Raw genomic sequence first — 13,196 nt, forward strand, 5'->3', positions numbered from 1 at the left:
TTAGACAATCTTAACTAAGTCTAAAAAGTTGACATAAAAGTGCTTCACAACTTAAACAACTCCAATTAAATTCACGATTTTGTCACAAGAGTATCTTATGAGTTGAACAATTTTAACTAAGTCCATGACATAATAACAAAGAAGCCTATGTTTTATAACATATAACTCAAAAGGCTTATAAGTAGTCATCTGACTAAAACAGAGTTTAAACTACCCATACTTGTGTACTTGGATCTTATTAGCATTATAATTTTTATACTTAAAAATTTTTTATTGAGATCTTTATAATCGTCGTCAGCTACATTGATGGAAAACACAATATATGACATCATGTGTTGGATCGATGTGAAAATAATGGATAAAAAGATAATTTTAATATTTCTACTATTTTTAATGATTTTATCAGTAAAAAAATAATTTTAACATATCATATATTAGAAGCGAAAGAAATATTCAAATTATCTTTTTGCTCAATATTTTAACGTCGATCCAACAACACATGATATAACATATTGTGCTTTCCATTAATATAATTGATACTGTTAAAGCAAATGCAATTATTTGTTTCACTTTCAAAATTATAGGAATCCAATATAAATTTCGATACTAATAGGTCCAAGTCTAAGGAATAATATGTAATTAACCCGATACTTATGTCATAATATTATATCAAGGAAAGCAGCAAATGCCCATTGATTATTTACCACTCTATTTTATTAAGTTAAGATAGGTTTTTAGCATGATAAGCTATAATAGACAAGTAGACAACAGCATTTTTTATGATGATACTGAGTTTGCTCCTCTATTTGACACAAATATATGAACTGCTTCCAGAGTTCAAGCTCTCCCTTCTGCCAGAATATTATGATAAAGTTTGTCGATCTCTGACTGCACAATGCAAACATGTAAAGTTGAAGGTTAATCACCAGAAACAATTAGAAGAATGACTGGATTAAATGCACATGATCATGCAGTCACCAGAGCAGAAGCACAAGATTCCACACTGTTAGACCCTCTATTTGTTTACCTGATAGAACTTCAGCATCTGTGCTCTTTTTTTCTTCATGGTGGGAGTCACAAGATCCCTTTCAATGTCAAATGGTAGGGGATCCACAAGAATCCCTTTAATGTACTCGAAACCTCTCAGCTGCAGAGTAAGCAAATAAGCAAAAAAAAAAAATTGTTAAAAATTTGATTAGTATTCTATAAATTCCACCTGAAGTTGATTGAGCAAATACATTTACTTTTTGAACCCACTTTTTGATAGTTCACCATTTGAATTCTTATGTTCCACATTGTTCAAATGTCCTTTAATACTGAAGTAAGATTATGCACCCTTTTTTTTTTACAAATAGGTGGCTGCATGATGATATGATCATTAAAAGAAACACAGAAGTGCCAATTGTGTAGGTTGGCTACCAGGGAGCCTTCACAGGCAAATACAGCTTCTTGGTAACATGGAATGCACAATGAGTTCTCAAGAAAAAGCTTCAACTCAAATCCAACACTAAATGAGTTAGGTTCATTAAAAATGGCACTGAAATAAAACTTTTAGAGAAAGAAGTTTAATCAAAAGACAGTAAGTAACATGCTGAACATTTTCAAAAGTTGAAATCCAAGATTGGCTCTTAATATTAAATGATAAGAAAAACCCACTGTGAGTAAAGAAGCCTTTCAATCCATGGAAGAAAGGAGCAGCAGTTTACCTTATTGTTCTCAGCAACTGTCTTCAGCTCTTGAAGAATAAACTTATTTAAAACTTCAAGCTTACAGAGGTCACAGAATGATTCTTTATGGCCATTTTGCTCTGCCCATCTTTTGGCACTATCTTCGTGTGGTGTTACCACCGCTACAAGCATAGATCTAAAGCTGTCCCCATAAACCCAAATCTGAAATAAAACAATGCAGTTGTTAGAACATGAGAGGCATTGTGGACTATTTGAGTGACAGTGAAACTGACATCTTCAACAATTGGAGAAATTTTATATATCTTCTCCAAGTATTCAACTGCAACATATTCCCCTTGTGATAGTTTAAATATGTTCTTCTTTCTGTCTATAATCTTCAACACTCCATCAGGTCTCATCTCCCCAATATCCCCTGGAGAGAGCAAGAGATAAGACTAGAGTTGTCGCAGTGCTGTTTGTTCATTAGAATAACTTGCATTCATCTTCACCTGTATGAAACCACCCATCTACCATCACCTCTTTGGTCAGCTCAGGGTTTTTGTAGTACTCAGAGAAGAGTGTCTTCCCTCTTACACATATTTCGCCACGCGAAGGTGTTCCCAGCGGATCGTAGCCCAGCTCTGGTGCTTCTTCAAGCCGCACCTCAGAGTATGTAGATGCAACACCAACAGTTCCAACCAACGACATATCATCAGGAAATCCGACAGTGCTGAGTCCGCATGTTTCGGTCAGACCTTAAACAACAGTAAATCTCTGTTTACACTTCATGCAATGGACTCAGAATTAAGGAATAAGATACTGACTTCCAAGGTTGTAATTGGCAAAACCATCCATTCTATTTTGAATCTGAAGTAGGCAAAACCATTTCAGCAGAACAATTTTGCAAAACTGAGACTTCATTGAATTAGTACTATGGCAATAGAGTTTGACTTGAAGGCAGTGAAATAAGGTTATTATCTGTCCATCGTATACACTTTTTCACCAGTTTTGTATTCAATCTACTTCACTGTCAGATTTTGACCTCAAGTGTTTTGACTCAGCTGGTACTTGAACATAAGGAATTTGCTATATTGGAAACACTGATATTTAACAACATACATAAACAAAGGTTTTAATGTCCATAAGAGGCAAATCTTATATGTTAAGCTGAAGGAAATCTTCTTTTCCAAGAATGGAGGCAAGCTGGAATGCATGACATAAGAATAAAAACCTTTTAACCACTGATGAAGAATCTGCTACTGTGGAACCCTTCAAAGAAGTGTGAATAGTAGTTAACTAGTGCTGCTAGATAAATTTAGGGCAATCTTTTCATGTTTTACCAGGAATATATCATAGCTCTGCAATGAATTAACAGTTTGATGTGATCAAGAATATTTCATGTAGCCAACTATTGCATAATACCTAGCAGTCACTGAAGAAAAAAGAAGATAATTGTTTAATGACAGACAACGGAAGGACAAAATAGAATATAGCAGAAACAACTTATTTAGCTGCAATTATCAGTAAGCTAAATTCATAATATAGCTTTGATTCTAATAATTTGGTCAAATAAATGAACAGCATGTGCTTTACCGTAGCCTTGAGTAAGATAAGCACAACTAGTGACTCTCAAGAACTCCTCAATTTCAGGATTTAATGGAGCACCTCCAGATATTATAAGACGAACTCGGCCTCCCAGCCTAGCCTTCACCTAAAGTAACATCGATAACTCTAAGATCCGAATATGGAGATTGAAGAAAAACTTTCATGCAGCATGTGGTGTCAAGCTTCCAGCATAATTTCTTGACATGAATACAAAAAACGTGCTAAATTTCATGAGACAGAGACAATATATAACCTTTCGGAACGCCAACATGTCTGCAAATGGAGAAGCCGTCTTATGAGAACATCCTAACCTCATCCACCGTAGCTTACTGTTAATGAAACAAAAAGTGAACAATACATTGAATATAGCAAATTCTAATAAAAAATTGAAAGATATGTTCCAATTTACTGTTTGTATAAGGCATTGAAGATCATCCTTCTAAGTGGTCTGAGTTCTGATAATGCTTTCAGCACACCTGAAACCCAAAGCCATAGCTTTTGGAAACATGTAAATCAAAAGAATAAATTGAGAGCTGTACTGATGAAAAAGGTTGAGTGCCTTCATGAACTCTTTCGAAAACCCGAGGAACACCAGCAAAGAGAGTTGGCTTCAGCTCCATGAGGTCATCCCTCAAGGCATGAATGTCCTTGTCAATTGAAATTTTCATCACATCATTATCAACCGAAAGATAGCCATGGATCCAGAAAATGCAGCTGAATCTATCATGATAAGTAACCACAAAATTGCTTTCGCTCTCACTGACTGTATGAAAATATTTTGTCATACCCCTTGATAATAGCCAACGGAGGCCCCATTGTGGAAAAAATATTCTTCAATCATACGGTCAAGAATGTGAGCTAAGGGAAGAAAGGAGAGGTAGACATCATCCGTAGTCATCTAAAACATAAATCTCAAATCAGATATTTCAAGTCGGTATGCAATTTGAAAAAAACATGCTCATATACATTGAATTTCCTCAAAAGAGAAGGATTTATAGCCGAAAACAACAATACTTTAGATGGCATTCAATAAAATGGTCCTAAAAGAAACAATTGGCACAATTAACCATGTTAACACCCAGAAGAGAGCCAAGACATCACCTTGTCTTCAAATTCGTTCAGAAAGAGGTCAGCGCCCTTTACATATGTTGCATGGCTTTCATGAGTCAATACGACACCTTTAGGGTTGCCACTAGTTCCACTTGTGTACATTATTGTGCATATATTATGAGGTTGTGGGGGCAAAGGCTCTGATGGATATTCTTTTCCCTGAGAAAACAATACTACTTCTAAGTCAAAACCAAAAAAAAAAAACAAAACATGCTCAGTTGCAGTAGAGGATTTAAAGCAATGAAGCAGGACAGAACATCTGAGGTCTGAGCATACAGAAAATCTTAAAATTTATTACTGGTTATCAGTTGGAAATTGTCCATGATAAACTACAATCAGTGACACAAGGATGATCGCCATATGATCTTCTCACCAACACCTCAGTGATCAAATAAGTGAATAACATCTTAGGAAACTAACCATCCGTAGTGTTTCGTTCCAAGAGTATAATTTTATTCCAATGTCCGCAGCGGCATCGTTTTGTTCCCCGGTGGTTGAACTAAATGAGACAATTGCTGTTATCATATCGAAAGCAACAGTAGATTAGTAAAAGGTACTAAAAAGGGTCTCTATATATCAAACGAGTTAAAATTGAAGCATACTCACATTTTATCAGACGAGCAGATTCACAGCTGGAGGACAAAATCTGCAAAATGAGTGATACATGTTGGTATTAGAAACTGTAATTGCCAGCTGATAGAGGAGGAGGACCCTTCAGATCTAAGTTAGAAAAAGATTATGTAAACTCTCACTTCTTTCATTTTCTTATCCTGGACAAAGACAAAATCAATATCTGCATGCTTTAAAATGTAATCAATAGCTCCTGAACCTGTTAACAAAGAACAAACAACATTTGTAAAATAGATCCATACAACTTTAATCAGAACAGCACTGGCTAATAGAACACATGGCATTTTTCCAATTAGAATCCATGTGTACTTTCCACCTGAGGTAAAAGGGCTGAAATATAGATTTGTAATAATCGTTTCTATCAAAGCTACATGAATGTCGGATCTTCAAGCCCGAACGATACTGCAAAATAGACCTTATCGATTTGCTTACCTAGAGTGTCGTAGAGTGGGACACAGATTAAGCTGTATCCATTGCAAGCCTGTACAGTATCCCATCTTGGTTAGCATTAAGTTTATTCAGCAGACTAAAAAGTCATTCTAACTTCACATAGGAAAAAGTTGGACAAACCTCCATCACCACTATCCACTGAGGACAGTTTGCTCCGTAGATCCCTATTCGTGAACCCTATGACAGAGTGATATATGGGCATCATGAACACCAATAACCAGGAGAAAGAATTATCAAATATTAAAAGAAAATGTCTGGCACTCAGATTGAATCATTGAAATTAGTTCTTTGCTCACAGGTTTAGCACCCAGATGACATAAAGCAGAACCAACTTGCAGTACTTCCTCATATACTTCCTTGTAAGTTTTCCATAAATAAGGCCCTGCCTGTTAGAGAACAATCATATCCATGCACAAACATGCATAAGTTATGGAGTAGAAGGAAGATTTACAAGAAGAGCCTTGAAACCAAGAATAGCAAGCATAATTTACCTTCCCATTCTTGATCTCACGCCATCCAAGCATCCTATTATTTGGATACTTCTCTGCTGCTACCCTGAAGCACAATTATTCATGCACGAGAAGCAGAAATGTAAGTCGACTACATCAGAAGACATTAACCACAAAAACTAAAAGATCTTCACTGAAAAAAATCAATCCAAGCATCCAGGAATATATGCTTAAAAGGTGATTAGTATGAAAGCCTGAAGCCTCTGTTCAGGCTTCTTTATCGGCGGATGGATACTTGGACCGAAGTCTTCTCAAAAACTTCATCGATCGACGAAGCCGTAGTGGAGTTTACAAGACTTAAGTATTCAACTCAAATAACTACAATTGTGTTCAACTGTTAATGGCATTAACAGGATCTCAAAGTAAACATATACACTAAAGGACATTAAAGAACTTTCTTAAAGCATCAACGAACCCTAACATGTTTTGTGCAGCATCTGACTCTTAACTTAGTTTTTCTCAGAGTACCTGAACACATCCCATGAGGTGGTCATGTCAGGGTCGAGCGGTGGAAACCCGTTCTTGGCTAATGAATTCCGGTACACCGGTCCGACCGATGGCTTCCCATCTTCCCCTGCTCTTCCGCTCTCCACTTTGACAGTATGATTTGCCATGATCCTGCAGTCAGTCGTCAGCCTAACCAAGAAGAAACAGCCAGACGTACGTATATCACTTCCGGCTAACGGGAAAGTAAGAGAAAATACAATCTAATAAACCGATGAAGCGCCAATCCGTCTTGTCTACAGCTGCAATTTTCACTTTCGTACTTGCAATCATCGGTGGTCAGTGCAAAGAAGCAAAACAATGTTAACTAGACAAAAGAACAATCCGACAATCCTAACAAAACAAACAACGTGAGGCGTAAAGAGATGGGCTCATTCACACACGAAAAAGAAGCCAGCGAACTAATCATTTCGGTCCAAGAAACATGATGTGCAACGAGGCAACCTGCGAAAGCACCGGCGAGATGTACGTGACCCACCTAGATAGGTGCGTCTGAGGTGCTCGTAGATCACCAAAAGAGGACTTCTGAAGCCAAAGCTGAGTTGAGCTTGGTGTAGAACACAGGCAGGCGCACACACACACACAACCAAATAGCTCCTCGACGTAGGAGAACCAGTGGAGCAGTGACCAAAACGACGTCCAGTATTAATTCAAATCTGCCTGCCTTCCCCCGTTTCACTCAGCAATGAATTCCAGCAACCAACTTCCCATTAAAGAGACGGTCCAACGCAACCCGACCAAGAGGTGCAGTCAGTAAACAGTTTGGTGGCACTGTACATGGTTTTAAGGCTAACCCGACCAATGAACGAGTATACATGTATCGAACCAATACTAATGTACCAATCTGAACTTAAATCCTAAATAGAACATGATAAATTGATATGTTTTAGTGTCTCAAATAAAACGAAAGAAGAAAGAGAAAATGAAGAAATAAAAGGAGACAATTAGGAAGGAGAAAGGAGGGAAAGAAAAAAAGAAGAAGAAGAAGAAGAAAATGATGGTGGAGGAAAAGAGGAGGATAAGGAACCAACCATAGACAACGACGGTGAAATAGGCAGTGAACGACAATAATAAAGAGGTAGGTAGCGAATGACGATATCAGGAAGGTAAGCAGTAATGATCATAGTAGCTTGGGAGTTACTCCGCGCACTCTGCAGGACATCGAGAAGTGGACCTGAACGTGCCTCTAGAACCAACGATTCTAGTTGATCAAACAAGGATAAATAAATAAATAAGTTCCAACTAAGATTTGATCCAAAACATTACACTTGGAGTTTGAAGTGAAAACCACTACACCATAATTATTACATTTATGCCTTAATTATTTTTTTGATTTTTTTCAATCCATTTGGAGTCAAATCCAAATAGATGGTTATGATTTGGTCACGATTTTAGGGGGATGGAACTAAAATCAAACCATTCGAACTAAAAAAGTTCGAAATTATGAAACCGTTAATCGATTCTAGTTTTACCTGATTCAATTCATGGTTTGAATCAAACCATGGTTACTCTACCGAAAGAGGGCTCGCATTCGCAAACCCTAATTGAAGACTGCTAGAATATTCTTTATTTTTCTAATGGGTCAAATCGAAGCACCTGAAATGAATGGTGATTGATTAGTGCCATTTTCTAATGAGTCACTAAACCCAACCAAATTTTCACAGAATAAGTAGAACATGATTCTTAGATGATTGATACTATTTATTATTTTAAATTTTTTTATGATAATTAATGATCGAATGTAATTTTATCAACTTCTACTAGACCGACCAAAACTTCAATAAAACTACTGGGACATAATGATTCCACGATGATTAGTATCACTTTTATTATTATTTTTAATAAATTAAAAAAAATTAGATATGTTTCGTGATAAGTGTAACTCAATTTAATTTTAAATATAATTTAATTAACTTTCACTAAGCTACCTCAAACTTTCACCAAACTATCTGACCATAATTTTAAGATTGTAACATAATTTTCGTTTTTATAAAATTTTATAATAATTAATTATCAAATTTTAAAAAAATTAATAGATTCCATGATTGAGTTTAACTTACTTCAATTTGGAATATAGCTTGATGATTTTTAAGTAAATCGATCTAAATTTTTAAAAAATTATTATGATGTTATTTTAAGATTATTAGTATGATTTTTTGATAACTTTTTATGATTAATTATCAAATTTTAAGATTTTTAAAATAAAAATAGTGTATATTTTTTTCTGGTAGAATACCTTATAATAAATCTTCCTCCAACTATAGACTTAAACCCTCGTGGTGCAGTGCGTAGTGGGACCTATTCATTGCTATAAACCTATTTATCCTTTGGTTGCTGGAAATATGACCTGTTCATTCCTTCAGTACCGATGCATGCTTTGGTGGATTCTTCCTCTCTCCTTCTTGGGGGAAGGAAAAAGCAGGGCACTGTCATTCTTTTGTTGCTGGAGATATGCGCAAGGCTGTCGAACTATTCATGCATCTCATCTTCCCCGAGAACAGAATGCCTTTCTAGCTTTCTGGAATGGGTTGTGATGCATCGATGAGTCTTGTTATCCTCTCAGGATAATTTTGAAACAGTGCCTTTCAAGTCACAACTGCAATGTATAAAGAGTCGGCATTATTTCCGCTTAAATTTAGTGATGAAAAAGAACGCGAGAAAGCGACATCTGAACGACTTCTCTGTAACTGAAGTTAATGCCTCCCTGCGCTGTTTCCTTCCACCTAAAAGTCTCTGGAAAATATGCCGTGTACATCCGTAGCATAATTCATCATCGACATGGTTGTCCTGCGACATAAAAGACTGATATGAATGCTCTTATAATTAAATTTCATCGGACATTGAAATAGTGATTAATATTAAAGTCATAGGAAACCCCACATCGAAAGTATTTTAGATTCCTTGAGATTTATAATCTACATAGATTTTTTTTTCCCTTATTACAAGATGAGATTTTTTTACCACCTAAGCTAACAAAGACCTCCACTTAAAAAAAGTGAAAACAGATCAAATATTACGAAAAAAAATCATATCTTATCAACTATCAACCAGTGGATATACAAATGAATTAAAATGGGAGATGGGCATCCTCTCCTACCTCACGGAAATACTTGTTCAAAACAAGCACTTATATGCTGGTAGAACATAAAAAAGTACCTACTCCGTCATTTTCTTAATGTTTGAAGTTACCACTTTTACTGTGAGCTATGTCAAGAGAGCCTTCAACAATTGGCTCCACCTGAGCAGAAACTAATCAAGAATTACCATCTTTCAACTAGTGAACAAAAAATCCATAAGTAGAAAATTTGACGAGAAAGGTATATTACTTTCCATCTTATTATTTCTCATCAGAAGAACCTTATTAGGATCATTTTTGATGGAAAATACTTGCAGAATTACTCCCGATAAATTATGTACAGATTATGTAGAAAGTGACTCAAGTCAGTTTCCAAACTTTAGGTTCAAGACAGATCGTGTATAAGCCCTCCTCATAAATGGAGTCTTTAATATTCACTGCTTTAACTTAAGGGACAGTATTATTTTAATCCTCACGCACCTGACATATACATGCATGTTCCTCCATACTGCTTGTCAGAGAGTCAGTCAGCTAATTGAAAGGAGAATTTAATGGAGGGAACCAGGCTACTTGTATGTATGAGCCTTTTGCTTCACCATAGGAGAAATCAATCTGGTTTCAAATTAACCTATCAACAATGATATTAACTTCAAGATACAGTAACAGAGAACCAGTACTTGAGTGGATATTTTGTGCTACCAATATCTTATAAAAGTTACTAATTACATGAAATAGAAACAACATGAGGACTATATATAAGGACTTTGGTCAAGTATACAAAGTAAGAAATCTAATTTTAATTAATTGTTTTTGAAAAGAAGGTATCATACTTGGAATTTGTCTTCTGGAAGATCCTTATGCCTCAGTGTGGTGGGCTCAATTCGAAGGAGAACTCCAGTTTTCTAAACTCTCCAGCCAGAAATTTCAGGAGTAGGCCTGATGTGTGAAGGAGCCACAGTTCCATCATCTGTTTGTGGATTATCCTGCTGCACAAGGAATCCTTCCCAATTGACTTAAGCACAGTTGATGTGAATCATGGTACTGAAAAAACCTACTGAAATTATTAGTTTAACTAATCAAAAAGAGAACATGTTTCGACCTTAAAAATCATAGAATTGAGGTTTTTTAATGATAAACCTGCATACTTGAATTTTGTATGAAAATTGTACATGTATGGCAGATAGAACTTATACTAGCAATATGCGGATAACCTCAAAATACTAATATCGATGCATCATGACCCTCCCAAGTTTGCATGCATAACCTGAAATCAGAACAGTGTTCCACATGGTGCACCCACCAAGAACATCCATTTTTCTCCATGTACTCTTAAAACAAGCTGGCAATCAACTTTTTTATGTTAACAAGAACAGCGGAACGCCAAACAACATCGGAATTTAGTTTGAGATGGGCAACTTCATCATACCGTGTCCCTGGTAATCCTTGCAATCCAAATCCCGATCAAGATTGATGACATTCTCAAGCATCTCAGTTGAATCAATTTTTTTTATGTCACAAACATGAAAAGAATCATTCTTTTTTCTCCATAGACTCTTAAAACGAGCTGATTGCCATTAAATATTCAATCAAAGACAAAAGTTGAAGATCTCCATTTCTACAATATCAGAAAAGAAGTCTTTTGACGGTGAAACTGTTTTGCGACCTGGAAACTGGCCCATTCCCATCTCTGAAATCTTGCTTTTGACGTTGGAATTATTTGTCATCTGGGACCAACTCATAGATTGCTTGTCAATTGTTTTCTGTATCAAAGGTTGGATGCACAACCATTGTCTCACAACCAGATGAGTCTTCATAACCTAAATAAACAAAAGAATCCGCTATAGCATTTTTTCTTGTTTCGACAATAGCATTCTGTAATCTCTTGAAGAGAAAGAAATTGATAGAAACACCTTTGTTTCCACAATTCTTATAAACCCACGCAAAAATAGCTCGAGATACCATTTCTCTGATTTTGGATTCCTATTTTTCTCGAGATTGCACAATTTCTAACCTCTAAATTGTCAAACAATCCAAAAACCCACTGTCTGTGCTCTACAAGTAAAGCTAAAGAAATGGATAGATGAGAAGCCCATAAATCCGATCAGAAACATTTCAACAAACCCAAGAAGAGAGAGAGGAGGAGGAGGAGGAGGAGGCGTTAAGACGAACGATACGAGTGAAAAATCAACAAACAGGGGAAAAAAGAAAGGGGGTAACTGATCCAAGTACCAGCGGTTCGGGAAGAATCCATTCCCCAAGCCCTATGCTGCTGAGCCCCGAACTCCATCATCTCCCGGTTGGCGGGAAAGCAGGCCCGAGTCACCGAGGGTCTCCGGAGGGGATGAGATCTGTCGGTGCCATCGGCTTGGGCTTGGGCTTGGAGTGGACGCCCAAGAGCCAGGGTTTCAGCCTTGGGCGGGAAACCAGGGGCCCCGGGGGTTGTTTTAGAGGGAACATAACGAAGGCAATTCTAGAACCTTCGGCTTTGCGTGAGGAGACGCATGTATCTATATCGAGCTGGCGACGCCGACGTGCGACCTGGTGAAGGAGATGGATTCTTGGATGAGGACCATCCTCCTCGAACCCTATCGTGTAGCTTCAACCACTGCTGCCGCCGCCGCCGCCGCCGTCGCCAAGAGTAATAAGAGGTAAACTGGCGACGAGGAGCACACTCCGCGGCTGGATGAGCCCTTGCGAACCAAGTACTTCAACGGCCGCCGGCGCGGATTTGCCGTCTCACGCCGACGCATCAAAATCCTTCCTAACTACGGCCGCCGGCTGCATTTGTTGTTTATCTCATTTCACATCTGCCATTCAAATATAACAAGTCTAACATGTTTCACATGGAGGCTTAGCCGCTATAGAAGAATCTCTCGTTAGTGTGACATGTGCCGCATCAAAATTATATTGCAATATAACAACATACATGCTCATTTCCCGTCTCTACTTTTCTTTCGTCATCTCTAATGGGTTTTTAACGATGTGTTCGAACTTGTTCATCTTCCATTCAGAACTGACAGCTTGAGAACAAAAGAAATCATCAGATTCAATGAAGGAATTGGTCCTGATTCTTATGAAATGTCCCCGTCAACCTGTCAGTAAACCTGCATATGGAGATCAACTTCACGTGACTGAAAGAAAACATTCAAGCTGATCTAATTATATCTTCGGGAAGAGAGTTTTATGCCAACGGCAGGGGCAGAATCAGTGTCTTTGTCTCTCTCTCTCTCTCTCTCTCTCTCTCTCTCTCTCTCTCTTACATATATATATATATATATATATATGTGTATATATATATGTAAGAGAGAGAGAGAGAGAAGTGTTAAAAAGGTTGAGAGCTGAAGGAAATGACAGCCTTTCATGCAGAGATGAAAGCGAGTACTTAATTGTTTTCCAGCGAGTCATGCAGAGCGCTTTCATCATTTTTATCTCTTTACTGTGTTGGCGTAAGTCTCACTGATGCCAAGGGCTTCAAACATGAAGGATGATTCTTCTTGTTCTGTTGTCTTTCCCCACCAACTCTCTCTCTCTCTCTCTCTCTCTCTCTCTCTCTCTCTCTCTCTCTCTCTACCATTACCTCCATCTTCTTCTCATTCTTGCGTCAAACAGAACAGTAACTCGTCACTGTATCGACTACGTATGATA

At 37.3% G+C, this 13,196-nt stretch overlaps 1 protein-coding gene and 1 long non-coding RNA gene across 7 annotated transcripts; both read right to left on the reverse strand.

Moving 5' to 3' along the window:
* Window positions 1-692: 692 nt before the first annotated feature.
* On the reverse strand, window positions 693-7,335 carry LOC103993316 (long chain acyl-CoA synthetase 1). Of its 6 annotated transcripts, none has more exons than XM_065164414.1 (20): window positions 6,920-7,335; window positions 6,440-6,607; window positions 5,954-6,017; window positions 5,759-5,848; window positions 5,583-5,639; window positions 5,445-5,493; window positions 5,135-5,211; window positions 4,989-5,028; window positions 4,803-4,897; window positions 4,374-4,541; window positions 4,060-4,170; window positions 3,832-3,919; window positions 3,682-3,748; window positions 3,526-3,601; window positions 3,261-3,378; window positions 2,177-2,422; window positions 1,961-2,100; window positions 1,707-1,889; window positions 1,028-1,147; window positions 693-888 (listed from the first exon to the last, which is right to left on the reverse strand). In XM_065164414.1, exons 2-20 carry the CDS (start codon window positions 6,583-6,585, stop codon window positions 838-840), a joined length of 1,986 nt encoding a protein of 661 aa, XP_065020486.1. In that variant the 5' UTR covers window positions 6,586-6,607; window positions 6,920-7,335; the 3' UTR covers window positions 693-837. The 6 variants fall into 6 exon arrangements, with proteins under 6 accessions (XP_065020486.1, XP_009411612.2, XP_009411611.2 ...); XM_009413337.3 differs by having other exon boundaries at window positions 6,954-7,334; XM_009413336.3 differs by having other exon boundaries at window positions 6,440-6,589; window positions 6,920-7,334.
* A 1,398-nt stretch (window positions 7,336-8,733) lies between these two features.
* On the reverse strand, window positions 8,734-11,850 carry LOC135645168 (uncharacterized). The gene is made up of 3 exons (XR_010498685.1): window positions 11,781-11,850; window positions 10,382-10,537; window positions 8,734-9,262 (listed from the first exon to the last, which is right to left on the reverse strand). It is a non-coding gene; the product is annotated as an uncharacterized LOC135645168 (long non-coding RNA).
* Window positions 11,851-13,196: the final 1,346 nt, after the last annotated feature.

The sequence above is a fragment of the Musa acuminata genome, chromosome BXJ3-8 (assembly GCF_036884655.1).
Source record: "Musa acuminata AAA Group cultivar baxijiao chromosome BXJ3-8, Cavendish_Baxijiao_AAA, whole genome shotgun sequence".
Lineage (NCBI taxonomy): Eukaryota > Viridiplantae > Streptophyta > Magnoliopsida > Zingiberales > Musaceae > Musa > Musa acuminata.

Coding starts and splice junctions, on each gene's coding strand:
- LOC103993316 (XM_065164414.1), bottom strand. CDS start 6,585: ATGGCAAATCATACTGTCAAAGTGGAGAGCGGAAGAGCAGGGGAAGAT. Junction 4,898..4,988: donor ATCTGCTCGTCTGATAAAAT/GTGAGTATGCTT, acceptor ATATGATAACAG/CAATTGTCTCATTTAGTTCA. Junction 3,920..4,059: donor CCGTTGGCTATTATCAAGGG/GTATGACAAAAT, acceptor TCAATTGACAAG/GACATTCATGCCTTGAGGGA.